Source organism: Rhodnius prolixus, unplaced genomic scaffold (genome assembly GCF_049639745.1).
Source record: "Rhodnius prolixus isolate KJV_2025 unplaced genomic scaffold, Rpr scaffold_7, whole genome shotgun sequence".
NCBI classification, from domain to species: domain Eukaryota; kingdom Metazoa; phylum Arthropoda; class Insecta; order Hemiptera; family Reduviidae; genus Rhodnius; species Rhodnius prolixus.
The window spans coordinates 12,775,770-12,788,945 of record NW_027411582.1 but is presented as its reverse complement, the minus strand read 5'-3'; the positions used below and the strand labels follow the sequence as shown (position 1 = coordinate 12,788,945).

The following is a 13,176-nucleotide window of genomic DNA, read 5'->3' as shown; positions in this document are numbered from 1 at the left end:
TTGGAGGCATAAAATGGAGCGTGTACAATAGTTCGAAGTATTTTAGATTGAAGAGATTGAATTCTTTGGAGATTGGAGCGTTTGGTTGAACCCCACAGCTCTATTCCATATGCCCAGATGGGTTTCAAAATAAAAGTATAAATCAGTCTTTTGTTGTCCAGAGAGAGTTTTGATCTGTCGTCTGAGTCTTTTAAGTAGTCGATAGCGTCTGTTTAGTTCTGTTCTTTTTAGTCTAGTGTGGGGGTTTTTACAAAGTAAATTTAAAAAATGGTACAAGTCGCCTAATTAATTGTATGCCTTATTTCATATTGAATATATTTTCTTTAAAAATGGTTTTAATGACATAAAGCTTCATTTTTATAGTAATTAATAATTAATTCGATTATTTTCACTTGAGAAACTCAGCCAATGTCTAGTTTACAGCTTAATAATTATTATTTTAAATAAAAAATATATAATTATTAACCATTTCTCACACTACTAATGATGTAATTAATATATCAAAGAATATACATTTTGTAAGTTTTCCCGCTTGACTGAACGCGGATGTGAACATACATACAAATACGTATATAAACGAGACGTATATAGGCGGGGTTAGTTAGTTGAATGGTCAGTTAGTGTTCAGCTAGTGTACGAAATGCGTTTGGAAGTTATATATTTAGTGTTGTGCTTCTTAGTGGGGATTACAGTGTGTTCAAATGACATTCAACTAATTAAACGTGATGCTGGATATGATCATTTTGGTGGAAGTGTATCGGAAACTTATAACAGTCTTGATGGATTCGGCCGTCGGATTCAACAGCACGATCGTCCGCAAGAAGTGAAAACTTTTAGTAAATATGAACACCACGAATCACCTTATTCGGCTACTCTTGGTGCTGGAAATCAGGTATTGGCGCATCATCATCACCATCAGCAACTACCATTAGAACATCATGAGTACCATGCAGCACCACAAGCTGAATATCATGAAGCACCACATGCTGAATACCATGCACAACCAGTAGCTTACCATCATCATCATACACCAGAACAAACTGAATACCACACTCCACAAAATCATCACCATCATCATCTACATCACTATCCAGGTAAATTATATGAAGAAATACCAGTACCAGAAATACCACCAAGATTACCACCTAAACAATCGTACGCCACTGAAATTATACGTTCACAAGAAGTACTCGCATCACCTTTTGCAACAAAACCTGGTTACAGTGCGTCACAAGCATTATTTGATGATGTAAAACTGCCAGAGAATAAGGATCGTTACATTTTAATACCATTAAATCCTGCAAATAGTCATGGCGAAGGTGGTAAATCTGAAGAAGTAGGTGGTGGTAATGGTCATGTAAATTATTTACAACCACAAATCTATCCATTACATATAAATCAAGAACTTGAATACCAAAATTTACCAATTCCAGATGCTGGTATTGGCGGTCAGGAAATTCTATTCAAAAATATTGAAAGCGATGTGATGGAAAAAGAGCCAATAACAAGTACCACGGCAAGACCAAAGCCAAGTCCTACGCCAACTACTACCACTACAACAACCACAACCGCGCCAAAACCACCACCAACTACAACACCACATCCAAAAATGCGTTTATTAGCGGCAATTATTAAAACCATCACTACATTATCTTGAGCCATTATAAATTAGTAGTAGAAAACTTTATTTTTTGTACAGTTAATTTATTGTAAATAAATTTTTTTTAAATTTTTTAATAATCTGGCCATTTTTTAAGCTTTTCATTTTTCCTTTATTTAATTAGGCATTTTTTTTTTTAATTTGCTCAGAAACTAAATAAAGTTTGCGTTCGACTACAATTAATTATTTGGTTCTCAAGATTTAACAACTTTATTTAATATTATAATTATGATTACTTTAATTTATCGTTTTTTATTGTTATAATATTATAGTTTATTTTTCTAAAACTTTTTCCTATTTTTCTGTTTTTCTTAAGCTTTATTACCTTCCAGTTTAGAGTTTTTATTTAGCTTAAACTTCTGTCTAATGGATCCAATTCTCTTTTCTCTAACCGATTCTTTTATTTTATTTTTTTTTTTTTTTGACAATCTTGGGTAACTTCAATCGCTTATTTACTTCGGAATAGCCCATCTTTGTCGGTGGCCATCAGATTTAGCCTCTTCCAAGTATCTAATTTCTTCACTTATTCTGTAAACTTTTTTTTTTTTTTTGTTTATTGTCCTTAACAGTAAGTTCAGCATGAAAACAAATCTTTAATTTCCTCATCATTAATTCTAGATCTTACTTGTTTTTTTTGGCGGGGGTATACGTCAGCAACTGATCTTCTGCTACATGATACAGAAGTGTTTTTATCTGGTGTTAGCTAGCCGATGTCACTCACTATATTTACATAACTCTTACCTAATTATATTTTTAACATGACTGGAGCCAAGCAACGTTCCTGCTTTAAGGCACTTAGAAGCCTAAAAAGTGACTTGACTTCGTGTTTTTAGAATTCATCTGTTTATTTCTTTAGTAAGTACTGAATTAACGAGTGAGTTCCAGCATTTCTATACTTGTTTTATTATATTAACATTTAATACAAATAATAAGACATTTAACACGATCTGCCGAAATCAAGTATCCTTATTCCTAACTAACTGCAGTTAGGGGCTTAAGCTTAAGCTTATAATGGTGTTTAACCCTCGTATACTTTTTTGTGAATAGCACGTTTGGTGCCTTATTCCTCGCTCGGCGTTATTTCTACTTCTATAAATGCTATGCGCAACTTTTTATTCTTTGAGCTCTCCTCTAATAGATAAAGTCGGTGCAGGACATTTCCTCGCCTAGTCTATTTCATCAATTACTTCACGCGATGTCCTTTTTTTTTTATTGATTTTCTCCCCCCTACAGTTGCCCGTAATCAATTTTATCTACCCTCTTAAAAACCAGATGAGATAATATCCTTTCTTAACATCTCCAGGAAATGGATCATCTGCTGACATCCGATTTAAGAGAGTGCCTACGCTTGAACTACCCAATAACTCACCATCCTTTTAAAAGTTCCAAGGGAATGCTCTCCTTCTCCTCTCTGGACCTTTTGTCTTCCATAAGCTTCAGAACCAATCATTTTATTGGTGAATCTCTTAATAAAAATCATTATTTCAGTTATCTTAAACTCTTAATAGCTTATAAATTATAATATTTTAATATAAAGGGAGATTGTTGTTTTAGGAAGGCTTTCGCTCTGTATTTTATTAATAATTAGGCTTAAAGTTGAAGTTATAAAATAATATTCACCCATATTTAATTTAAGAAGATTCTATTCAGTCAAACTTGAAAATCACTGCTTTTAATGATGCAAAAGTCTATTGAATATTTTTTAAAGAATTCTTCTAAAAATTCACTTCTGGGTCTTCATTCACTTCCTTCTTATTTCAACTTAGTTTTTATTTTTCTTTACAATGCTTTCATTCTAAGGCTAATTATTTATAAAGTCATTAAAATTACGACTTAGAAAAAAAAATTAACCATTAATTAATTAAAAAAAAAAGATTATTTCAAAAGAAACCTAATAATAATTGAATACTGTGCGAATTAATGACCACTTACACACGCTCTAATTAATAATATATCTTCTTAACAAAAACTTACAGTTTAAAATGTTAAGTATAAGGGTTGATTAAACGCCAAAAGGTACACAAATCAGCAAGTACCCAACATTTCATTAATACTTCATTAATATTTAAGTAATTTTACTGCATTAAATTTCATTAATATTTTTTTGAATTTATTAGAGGTCACAGACCCTTATGCTGGCCATTTTCGTCTACAAAATATTTGTTCAAATAGAACACTATTTCTTAGATTGACTGTAATATCTAATCAACAAACTATTAATCACAGGTTAAAAAAAAAAACTTTATAAAAAAAATATGAGGTTAAAAAATTCAAAAACTTTTTTCAAAAATGCTTGCACCAACATTCATCAATGATTTTGTTTATTTTATTTATTTATTTTTATTTTTAAATAAAAATCTTCGGTTTAAGTTCGTAATTCGATTAAAGCAATTGTTACTTTATTTAGTCAAGCGTTTTTAATAATAGGTAATAATTAATCTGGCTTTATCGCAAATAATATAGTTTTCTTCAATTCTCAATCTAGGTATTCTTACCGCAGTGTTATATATTTGGAATATAAGATATGCATATTTTTATGACAGCTAATTATACCAGTATTTTACCTACTATAAGTAAAATTAGAGGGACTACATTAAATTACAATTGAGAAATGAATAATTATTGTTGAATAATTTACTGGATATTACCTATGCGTTATTTGTACTCACAAATACTTCGGTAAGAAGAATTCTAGACTGAAATATTGTTTTAAATCCGTGATTCAAATTTAAACAGTAGCCGACTCTAACTTTGTCTTTTTCTATTTTAACATGCATGTATATGTGACTACTCAGAATAAAGGGCCTAATAAAGATAAATCAGAAGAATAATTTGGAATAAAGCTATAATAAAGTACCTATTTAATTACGAAGACATAATATACATTTTATCATAATTATAACAAAAAATAAAATATTATGAATGAACTAAGGGAAGGGATTAGCTATGCGGTTAGCGTATTGGATTCCCACGTGGAGGTTCCGGGTTCGAATCCAGCTGCTGTCCCTTAGATTTTCTCTTCCTAAGAGCTTCTTACAGCTCACTGGCCGGTGATGGACAGTGTTGTCTGTAACGAGAGAACACTGTCTGGAGGCCGGCAGTGCACTGAAAAAAACTCCGGGCGCCAATAACCTCAGATGTTGACGCGATTTAAATCAATAAAAAAAAAAATTATGAATGAACTGGCCAGCATAAGGGTCTGTGACCTCTAATAAATTCAAAAAAATATTAATGAAATTTAATGCAGTAAAATTACTTAAATATTAATGAAGTATTAATGAAATGTTGGGTACTTGCTGATTTGTGTACCTTTTGGCGTTTAATCAACCCTTATACTTAACATTTTAAACTGTAAGTTTTTGTTAAGAAGATTTTTGGACTTTTTGGATAGATTTTCCTTTTTGTCTGTTTTGCAAAGTTACATATCTGCTTTACAGATTTTATTAAAATTTGGAATAATAAATTCTACCATTATAACCTAAAAAGGTGTTAAGTCCGAACCGTAACTACCACTGGAGCGATCTTTTTAAAGAATGATTATAGTTGCGGTCCCCCAAACCATCCTCAATAACAATTTTTTAGAGAAAGCGTTTTGAATAAAATAGGAAGGTATTTGTACGTAAATAGCAAAATTAAAAAGCGATTTCAGTACTTCCTTTTAAGAGGAGTAAGAAAAATAAACTGCGATTACAGTACTTCTCCCTTAAAGGCAAATATTTTGAATCGAATTCATTGATGTAAATAGGTTCACTCATTGATAATTTTAACGATTGCAGTACTTCCTCTTAGTAGGTGTAAGAGCATGGTGGCACTTCACAGCCACGTAGAGGAGCTTTAACCACTTCTTCGTGGTAAATTTTATCCAAATCGAACTAAGCGTAATAGAAATATTGGTAATAATAGTATTAGAAAAGGCCTTACTTGGGTGGGGCAAACTCCCCTCCTTATGAGTCATAGCGACGAGACTTTTAAAGTGCAAATCTGTACAAAATTTCGATTCGAATGACACTTTATTCATGAAAATCGGTTCACGTTTCGATAATTTGAAACGATTACCATACTTCCCCCTAATAAGGGTAAGAGCAGAACGTCGTTTAAATGTTACGTAGGAGTGCCCTAAACCTTTCATCCTGCCAAATTTTATTAAAATCGGGTTAACATTTTCAGAGTTATTAGTAATAATAATTTTGAGAAGGGGCCTCACATATATGGGGCTAACTCCTCCCCCATTTGATGTACAGCGTCGAGACCCCCAAAAGGCACATCTACATAAAATTCCGAAACGAATGACACCTTATTCATGAAAATCGGTTCACGCGTTTAGGCGCTACGTTGTTTACAAAAAAGGTAACAACAAGAAGAACAACAACAAGAACAAGACCAATTTTTGAAAATGCCGTTTTTGCTCATTTTCAGTAACTTTTTTCTCTTAATATATTAAATCTGGGTCTTGACAAAAAAATTACAGTTATAAAGGAGGACTTGCCCTATAATTTAAAGAAAATTTGGGAATTTTATCTTTTATAGAAAAAGAGAAAAAAATTGTCAAAGTTGGGTGCTTTTCAACGTTACACTTTTTCGTGCAGTTTTTGATGATCAACCCTTATACAACTGTCCTACCGGACAGTTTTAATATATGAATTAAAAAAAAAAAAGTATTATATTTCATGAATTATTAGAGAATTATGCAATTACTTGAAAATATTATTTAATTTATTCTGTAATTAAATATTTCACAAACGTATACAATAATTACAATAAAATTATCATTATCTATTGTATTCATAGAAGTTTAGATAAAGAAAGAAATCAGGCTAATGTATTGAATTAATCGAGAAAATGTTTTTGTTACTAAATAATTATTGAAAGGGAGGGGATTAGCTATGAGGTTAGCATACTGGACTCCCACGCGGAGGTCCCGGGTTCGAATCCAACAGCTGACCCTTAGATTTTCTCTTCTTAGAAGCTTCTTAAAGCTCACTGTCCGGTGATGGACAGTGTTGTCTGTAATGAGAGAACACTGTCCGGAGGCCGGCAGTGCACTGAAAAAAAGTTCCGGGCGCCAATAACCTTGGATGTTGATGCGCCTTAAATCATAAAAAAAATTATTGACATCAAGCCAGCTGATTAATTATTTAAATTAATTTACAATTTACTAAAAAGTCAACTCGACCTACTCGTATACTCGTAATAAGGACGATATATTGTAAAAGGGGAGGGGATTAGCTCAGTGTTTAGTTTAGTTTAACTGAATTCGAACTCGGAGATCATGGGTTCAAATCCACCTGCTGTCTGGTAATAATTTATTGTAATATATTTATTAATAATTTTGAAAATATTATTAACAAAAAAGAAGTGAAAATAAATGCTAGATTTGAAAGTAGTTCAGATTCCAATCGAAGCGAAAGTTAAGGTGATGTAATAATACTTATAATAAAATAAAATAAGATCTACATAAAACCGCAATAAAATTTCTTTTACGCAAACCGTAACCTTACTAATTGTAATAACAATTTTTTATGATAATTACTTGCAATTGGATCTAATTTAGGCTAGACCAGAATAAATAGAAATAAAGTAAAAGTAAAGTAATCGCCTATTTTTTCAGGCGGAGCTTAACGTCCAACTACCAATTAGGTGACAGTGGACAGAGGCGACTAGCAAACATACGTACTTTACTGCAAATTTCTTTTATTAACCATTAAATAAAAATCCAAGGTCTAAAGACCGGGAATCGAACCCAGTACCAGAATGCATATTGAGCTTTGCAGGTCTTGCCTCTTAACCGCTCGGCTACCGTGGTGCCTATAAGTAGCAATACTTTTTATTTAAATGTTTTTTTATCTGGGGCAATACCAGCGAGGAGTTCAAATAGCTGGGATACTGGTCATCAAACTAGCGGGAAATCTAAGGCAGATATTCTAATCTCTAGAGTAAAGAAATTAGAATTTCAACTAAAACAGAGGATCTACCACGCTATTGTAGGGAATGTAGTGACAACATGCGTCGAAAAACATGGACAATGACCAAAAATTTGGAAAGTAGATTACTAACCCTGGAGATGGACTTCTAGTGGAGAGATTGTGGTTTATCTAGAAGGCAGTGTATCCCTAAGTATGTGATTAGAGATAAAGTAGGCGTTAAAAGAACTATAGAATCTAAACGCGCCTAAAATGGTACGGCCATCTAATGAGAATGGACCAAGATCGCTGGCCGAAAAGAATTTACAATTATCTCCTAAAGGAAAGGCGCAAACGGGGCAGGCCTAGGAAGTGCTGGATAGTGGATGTTGACTCCAGATTGGCTGGATCGAGAATAATGGCTGTTGAGAATCGGGAATATGAAATAAAGGTTACTGCAATCCCCCCCCAAAAAAATCTGTGGCAATTAAATTAGTTAACGGGGAAAACACTTTCATTAAAAATAAATCCAGACATTTAAGAGATTCCATAATTGGATTATAAAAGGAGCAAAATTACCAACCATATATGGAATGCTGAATGGATTGTGTATCTGAAAAGTGGTAAGACACGTTTCCTATTACCAAAATCTAATTCTCTTATCACCAGTGGCGAACAGCTTTTAATTTTATCGATATTGGAAATTTAATCGAATCCACTCGACAAACTTCCGATTCAATTGCAATTAATTGCTCTATTTTAAGATCGGGTTAAATACTGTTAGATCGTGCTTCTTTTATAATCTGCAAGCTTTTTTGTTTCTGAAGTTTTACTTTAACAAATGATTTGTTGAAGTAATTTTGGATTATCATAAAATATAAATATGCAATCCACAACATCTAAAACGTTATGGATAAAATTAACATAAATTTAAGCTTGAATTTAAGTAATAATAAAGCGTTAGAAGGACTTTTCTTATTCAAATTTTTTTATAAATTTAACATTCCTCCATTTGCTTGCGGTTACCAGCAATAGTTAATGTCTAAGATGCCATTAACCTGCAAAATAAATGCACACCCTTACTAAATCTTCGCAACTAAATTACAAGATTTAAATTATTCAAATTTTTAAGAAGTCTTTTCCTTTAACTCCACTTTCTGAATTTTAATGTCTGAACACTCTATTGACTCCTAGCTGTATAATAATCAAAACAAATTTCGCTGATTAACAACTAAATGACAAAAAAGTTTTTAGCCATTGAATAATGAATAATTTATTTCAGAAGCCAATCTGGTTAACTCCATACTCTAATGTAAATTGTAATAAAAATTTAGTTAAATCACTTCATACAACGCAATTGGCGACTTCTTAAACATCTATTAAATATGATAATTATAAAAATTTTGGGACAAAGCGATATGACGGGAGCTCAAATACACCTAACGAAGAAGACATCATTTATATTGCTGAAGAATCAATTTAACCAGTGTAAACACATTAAACCAAATCTCTGTTACGGTGCGTTCGACGTGTATACTCGTTGTGAAAAAATATAAAATTTCCATTAACAGTAAAAACTCGAAATTTTAATAAAATACAATAAGAATATTATTTGGTGGGATGTTTCCTTTATCTTACCAATAGAACTGCCAAGTATTTTATACGGAGGGGGGGTGGAGGGAGTCAGCCAAATGATAAGTGATTGGTACATGTTTGGTCTCCGCATTAGAGATTGGGGAATTACGCACACAAATAGAAGCTCTCAACCCTTGTGCAAGGCCCGTTTTTACCTCTTAGATAGAGGTTCAGGACCTCAGTACGAGCATGATTTCATTTTTCACAGAATTCAAAGCTCTTTTCTTCCTTGTTCAAAGCTCTTGCGTCCTTAGTTAACTAGGAGCAATGCATACGTGAAGCGGTGCAAGATTCTGAATGAGCACAGAATGCTCTGTAATCTGTATGCCCCCAGAGATTGCAGAAAAAGTCGCTTGCAGTGACTATATTAAGACGTAAACTTTTGGTTGTTTTGTCCTGCTGCGTTCGACGTCAGTATACACGTCTTTGTCTTGATTTTAATTCCGCACACTGTGGGTTTTTTTTTTTAAACTAAATTCCACCATTAACTGGTTTAATAATACTTGTAACAGAACAGTTATTACTAATTTTTGCTAAAATATTTAATAAAAAATTGTAAATAATGAAGTTTTCCTGCAATAGAAATACTTATAATTTTAAGACTGAATTTGAATTATTCAGTTTCTTTCACTTGCCAAATCGATTAACTTCCTTAATCACGTAAAAATTGTCATAATAATATCGATATATTCCATCTTATACTTTTAACATGTCGTTAGATAAAAGATACATCTGCAGCAATGCAGTCTACATCGTTTATTTGAATCGATTGTTTAACAGGAATTTTAAAAAACAATAAATACTAGTTTCTCATTTTTCTCAACTTTTCGTTTTATGGAGTTAATCGATTTGAAGCATTCAATTATTGCTCTAGAATTAGGAGTTTTCATGAGTTATGACTTTGAGAATAACTAGTAAGAGCAAGTCTTGTGAGTGGTTCATTGCAGATCTTTATTTTATTTTGCTGTTATCAATAAGGTTTTCCCTGAACTGTTACTAAGTTTTATTTCACTAAGTCACACTGCTGAGCTTTAAACAATACGGAAGCACTTTGTGCAGCTTTTGTTCAAAGTTGATAGCTACCACAATGACTGGCTGTATTGCTGGCTAGTCAGCGAGAATTCTCTTCACTTGATAACTTCATTATCAAAGTGGTAGCCCTGGTATCAATTAAATAGAATCTAACTCCTTTACAATTTCCTGTAGATATCCCCCTCTTAGCTGCTATCTTAACAACGCCTGTCTTCCCTTAAGCCTTTTGTAACGTTGGACAACCTGTTTGGTATCAGACAATGGTATAGACGACCCAGATAACTCATAACCCTAAGCTGTCTTCAATACCACATTAAATTCTTGTATCACCTACCTAAGCTATAACACTTAAATGTTCATAATTCTATGCCCTGTTTTAATCAGCATTTAAAGTTTAATCAACATCGTGTACCCTTATAGATATTTTGTTTTAGGTCAGATTTAGGACCCGCATTTCTGACTACACTTTTTTGTAACAGCTAAATAGATAATTGTATTAATACATATGTTGCCCACATCCTTTCTCATTAAATGTTTGTAAGCATTGATATTGTAACTTCAAAATAGTAATCGAAAATTAAACTGTTCAATAATTTGACAGTATAGCTTACTTTCAATTCTCTTTCTAAAAAGTGTCAACCTTTTTACGGATTTAGTGGCAATTCAAAATTTTAATCTGTTATATCTTTAAATCTCTATAAACATATATTGGTAATTTTTTACTTTATTTACTTTCACAACTGTAAGTAAAGCTGATACATACTACATGATACATACATAAGTACATGAATAGCATGAGGGGAGAATTCACCCCATTGGTGGAACTCCTAAAGAAGAATAGTTCACTATTGTACACTGGCACTTACTTCACTTAGAAGAACGCGTGGCCACCTGCGCTTCAGCCGTCTTAAGAGTATTTCCAGCCAATGCAGTAAGTTGGGATACTAATGGATTAGGATGTGAGGTGGTTGAAGTGTGGAATTTAATGTAACGGGATCTTGCAGCTACTGAAACATTAGGGAACAAGGGAAATCTCGGTGTAAGGTAGAGTTAGAGACATAGTAAGGAGCATTAGCGGATTCTACTGAGTGTTTTTGACTGGAAGGATTGGATTCTTGTAGATATTGGAAGCTTTGGCTGAGCCCCAAAGTTCCATTCCTCAAGTCCAGGCAGGTTTCAGTATTATAGTATAGATAAGTCGTTTATAGATAGTGTAGATAAGTGAGAGTTTAGATCGCTTGTCGAGAAGTCTAGAGAGAAGTTTGAATCGTCTGTACAGTTCTTTCCGTTAGAGTCTAGAATTTTGGTTTCCCAGTTAGGCGTTTCTCCATGAAGAGTCCTAGGTACTGACTACAATCTGCGGGAAGAGGAGTGTAGTTTAGGTAAACGGGTGGAAGGATAGTTTGCCTGAGGGAAATATATTGATAATAAAATAATATACAGCAAAATTCTTGAATAAATATTTGAAGCAAAATTATATCTTTTGTTGGTGGTTTTTCAGAAATTATTGTTCTCGTTGTTGTTGTTGTTGTTGTTCTTCTTCTTCTTCTTGTAACCTTTTTTTGTAAACAACGTATCGCCTAAACGCACGAACCGATTCTCATGAATGTATTAATAAGAATTAAATTTGAGACTGCAATTTATAAATTTGACGAAATCAGCTTATTAAAAGTGCCATTTTTGATAAATTGAATTTCCGTTATATTAACATTTTCTCGCAAAACGGCCACCATGATTTTAATTAAAAATTCACGTATAGGTTAATAATATATTAATTTAAAGGAAACCTGTGAAAAAAAATGTACCTCTTTGCATTTAGGTATCTTCTTACCGGAAATTAAAACTAATGTATTTGTAAGCTAAATGAGAACTAAATTAGAATCGATTATGAGATTGCCATAATAAGATGAAAGTTTCTTTTCTAAATGGTAAACGGATTTAAATTTCTTATCTATCATTACGTTGGCAATATGATCTTTTAAAGGAAGCTGCAAATAAATTGGATCAAAATATCAAATGACTAAATGATGTTAGAAAATTGCAACTTTATTTTGTATTATGTCATCATTCAATGCGTTCATACAAAAAAAAAGTGCATGGAGATATCTCGGATTACGGTTGGTATCATTCACATATCGATATATTTATTGAAAGAGAAGTTTTTTTGGCGGGTGATATAATGGATTTCGACCCTCTTTTTTTTGGCTCTAGAGCGCCTTTAAACGAATTTGGTTTTATTACTGCATAGGAGGGTGTTCAAATTCTCTTATTTCCGTATTAGTGAATATTTTGTTCAAGTTAATTGAGTTTGTTTTACCCAATCCATAAACATAATAGTTATTTATTTAACAAGTGTGGAAAGTAGTACTTTTCCTCGCAGAAGCGAGCGAAGCGAGGCGAGTGCAAGTGCAAATTGCCGAGTGTGAGGAAAATACTTTACACTAGAGTTAAATATTATATTTTTTCTGCAACCATTAGATTTATTAACTAAAAAAATTAAAAATTTCATTTTTACAGTCTACAAAAAGTAATTTATTTATTATAAACATTTATTAATAATAATAATAATAATAATAAAATGTTTATTCATTCAAAAAATAATGCAGTAATATAAAACATAAAAAACAAAACACAAATAATGCATGGATTTTACTCCGTCTGCATGAATTGCAATAAAAATTAAAAATGTTAACCAAAAAATTATAATGTTTAAATAAAAAAATTTAAAATTCTTTTTTACTATTGAAAAAATAAATTTTATAACTAATATAATGTGGTATAAATGAAGAAACAAAAAATTGAAATTTTGCCAAATTAAATTTTTAAGATTTTACAAAACAAAATGGCAAAAAAAATAAAATTATTTTTCTTTTAAATTAATACAAAGAAAAGAGGTCAATAATCCCATTGTTCCAACAGCCAAGTTCTATACCTGGATGCATCTCTTAG

The 13,176-nt window shown here is 32.1% G+C and overlaps 2 protein-coding genes across 2 annotated transcripts in view; both read left to right on the top strand.

Annotated features, from left to right (window-relative positions):
• The window catches only part of LOC141447018 (metabotropic glutamate receptor 2-like), a 531,413-nt gene that overhangs the window by 372,187 nt on the left and 146,050 nt on the right, over positions 1 to 13,176 (top strand). The gene's annotated exons all lie outside the window — the stretch shown is intronic.
• LOC141446545 (uncharacterized) lies at positions 417 to 2,103 on the top strand. Its single transcript, XM_074113096.1, has 2 exons — positions 417 to 1,094; positions 1,434 to 2,103. The coding sequence occupies exons 1-2, from the start codon at positions 641 to 643 to the stop codon at positions 1,655 to 1,657; spliced, it is 678 nt and encodes a 225-aa protein (XP_073969197.1). The 5' UTR covers positions 417 to 640; the 3' UTR covers positions 1,658 to 2,103.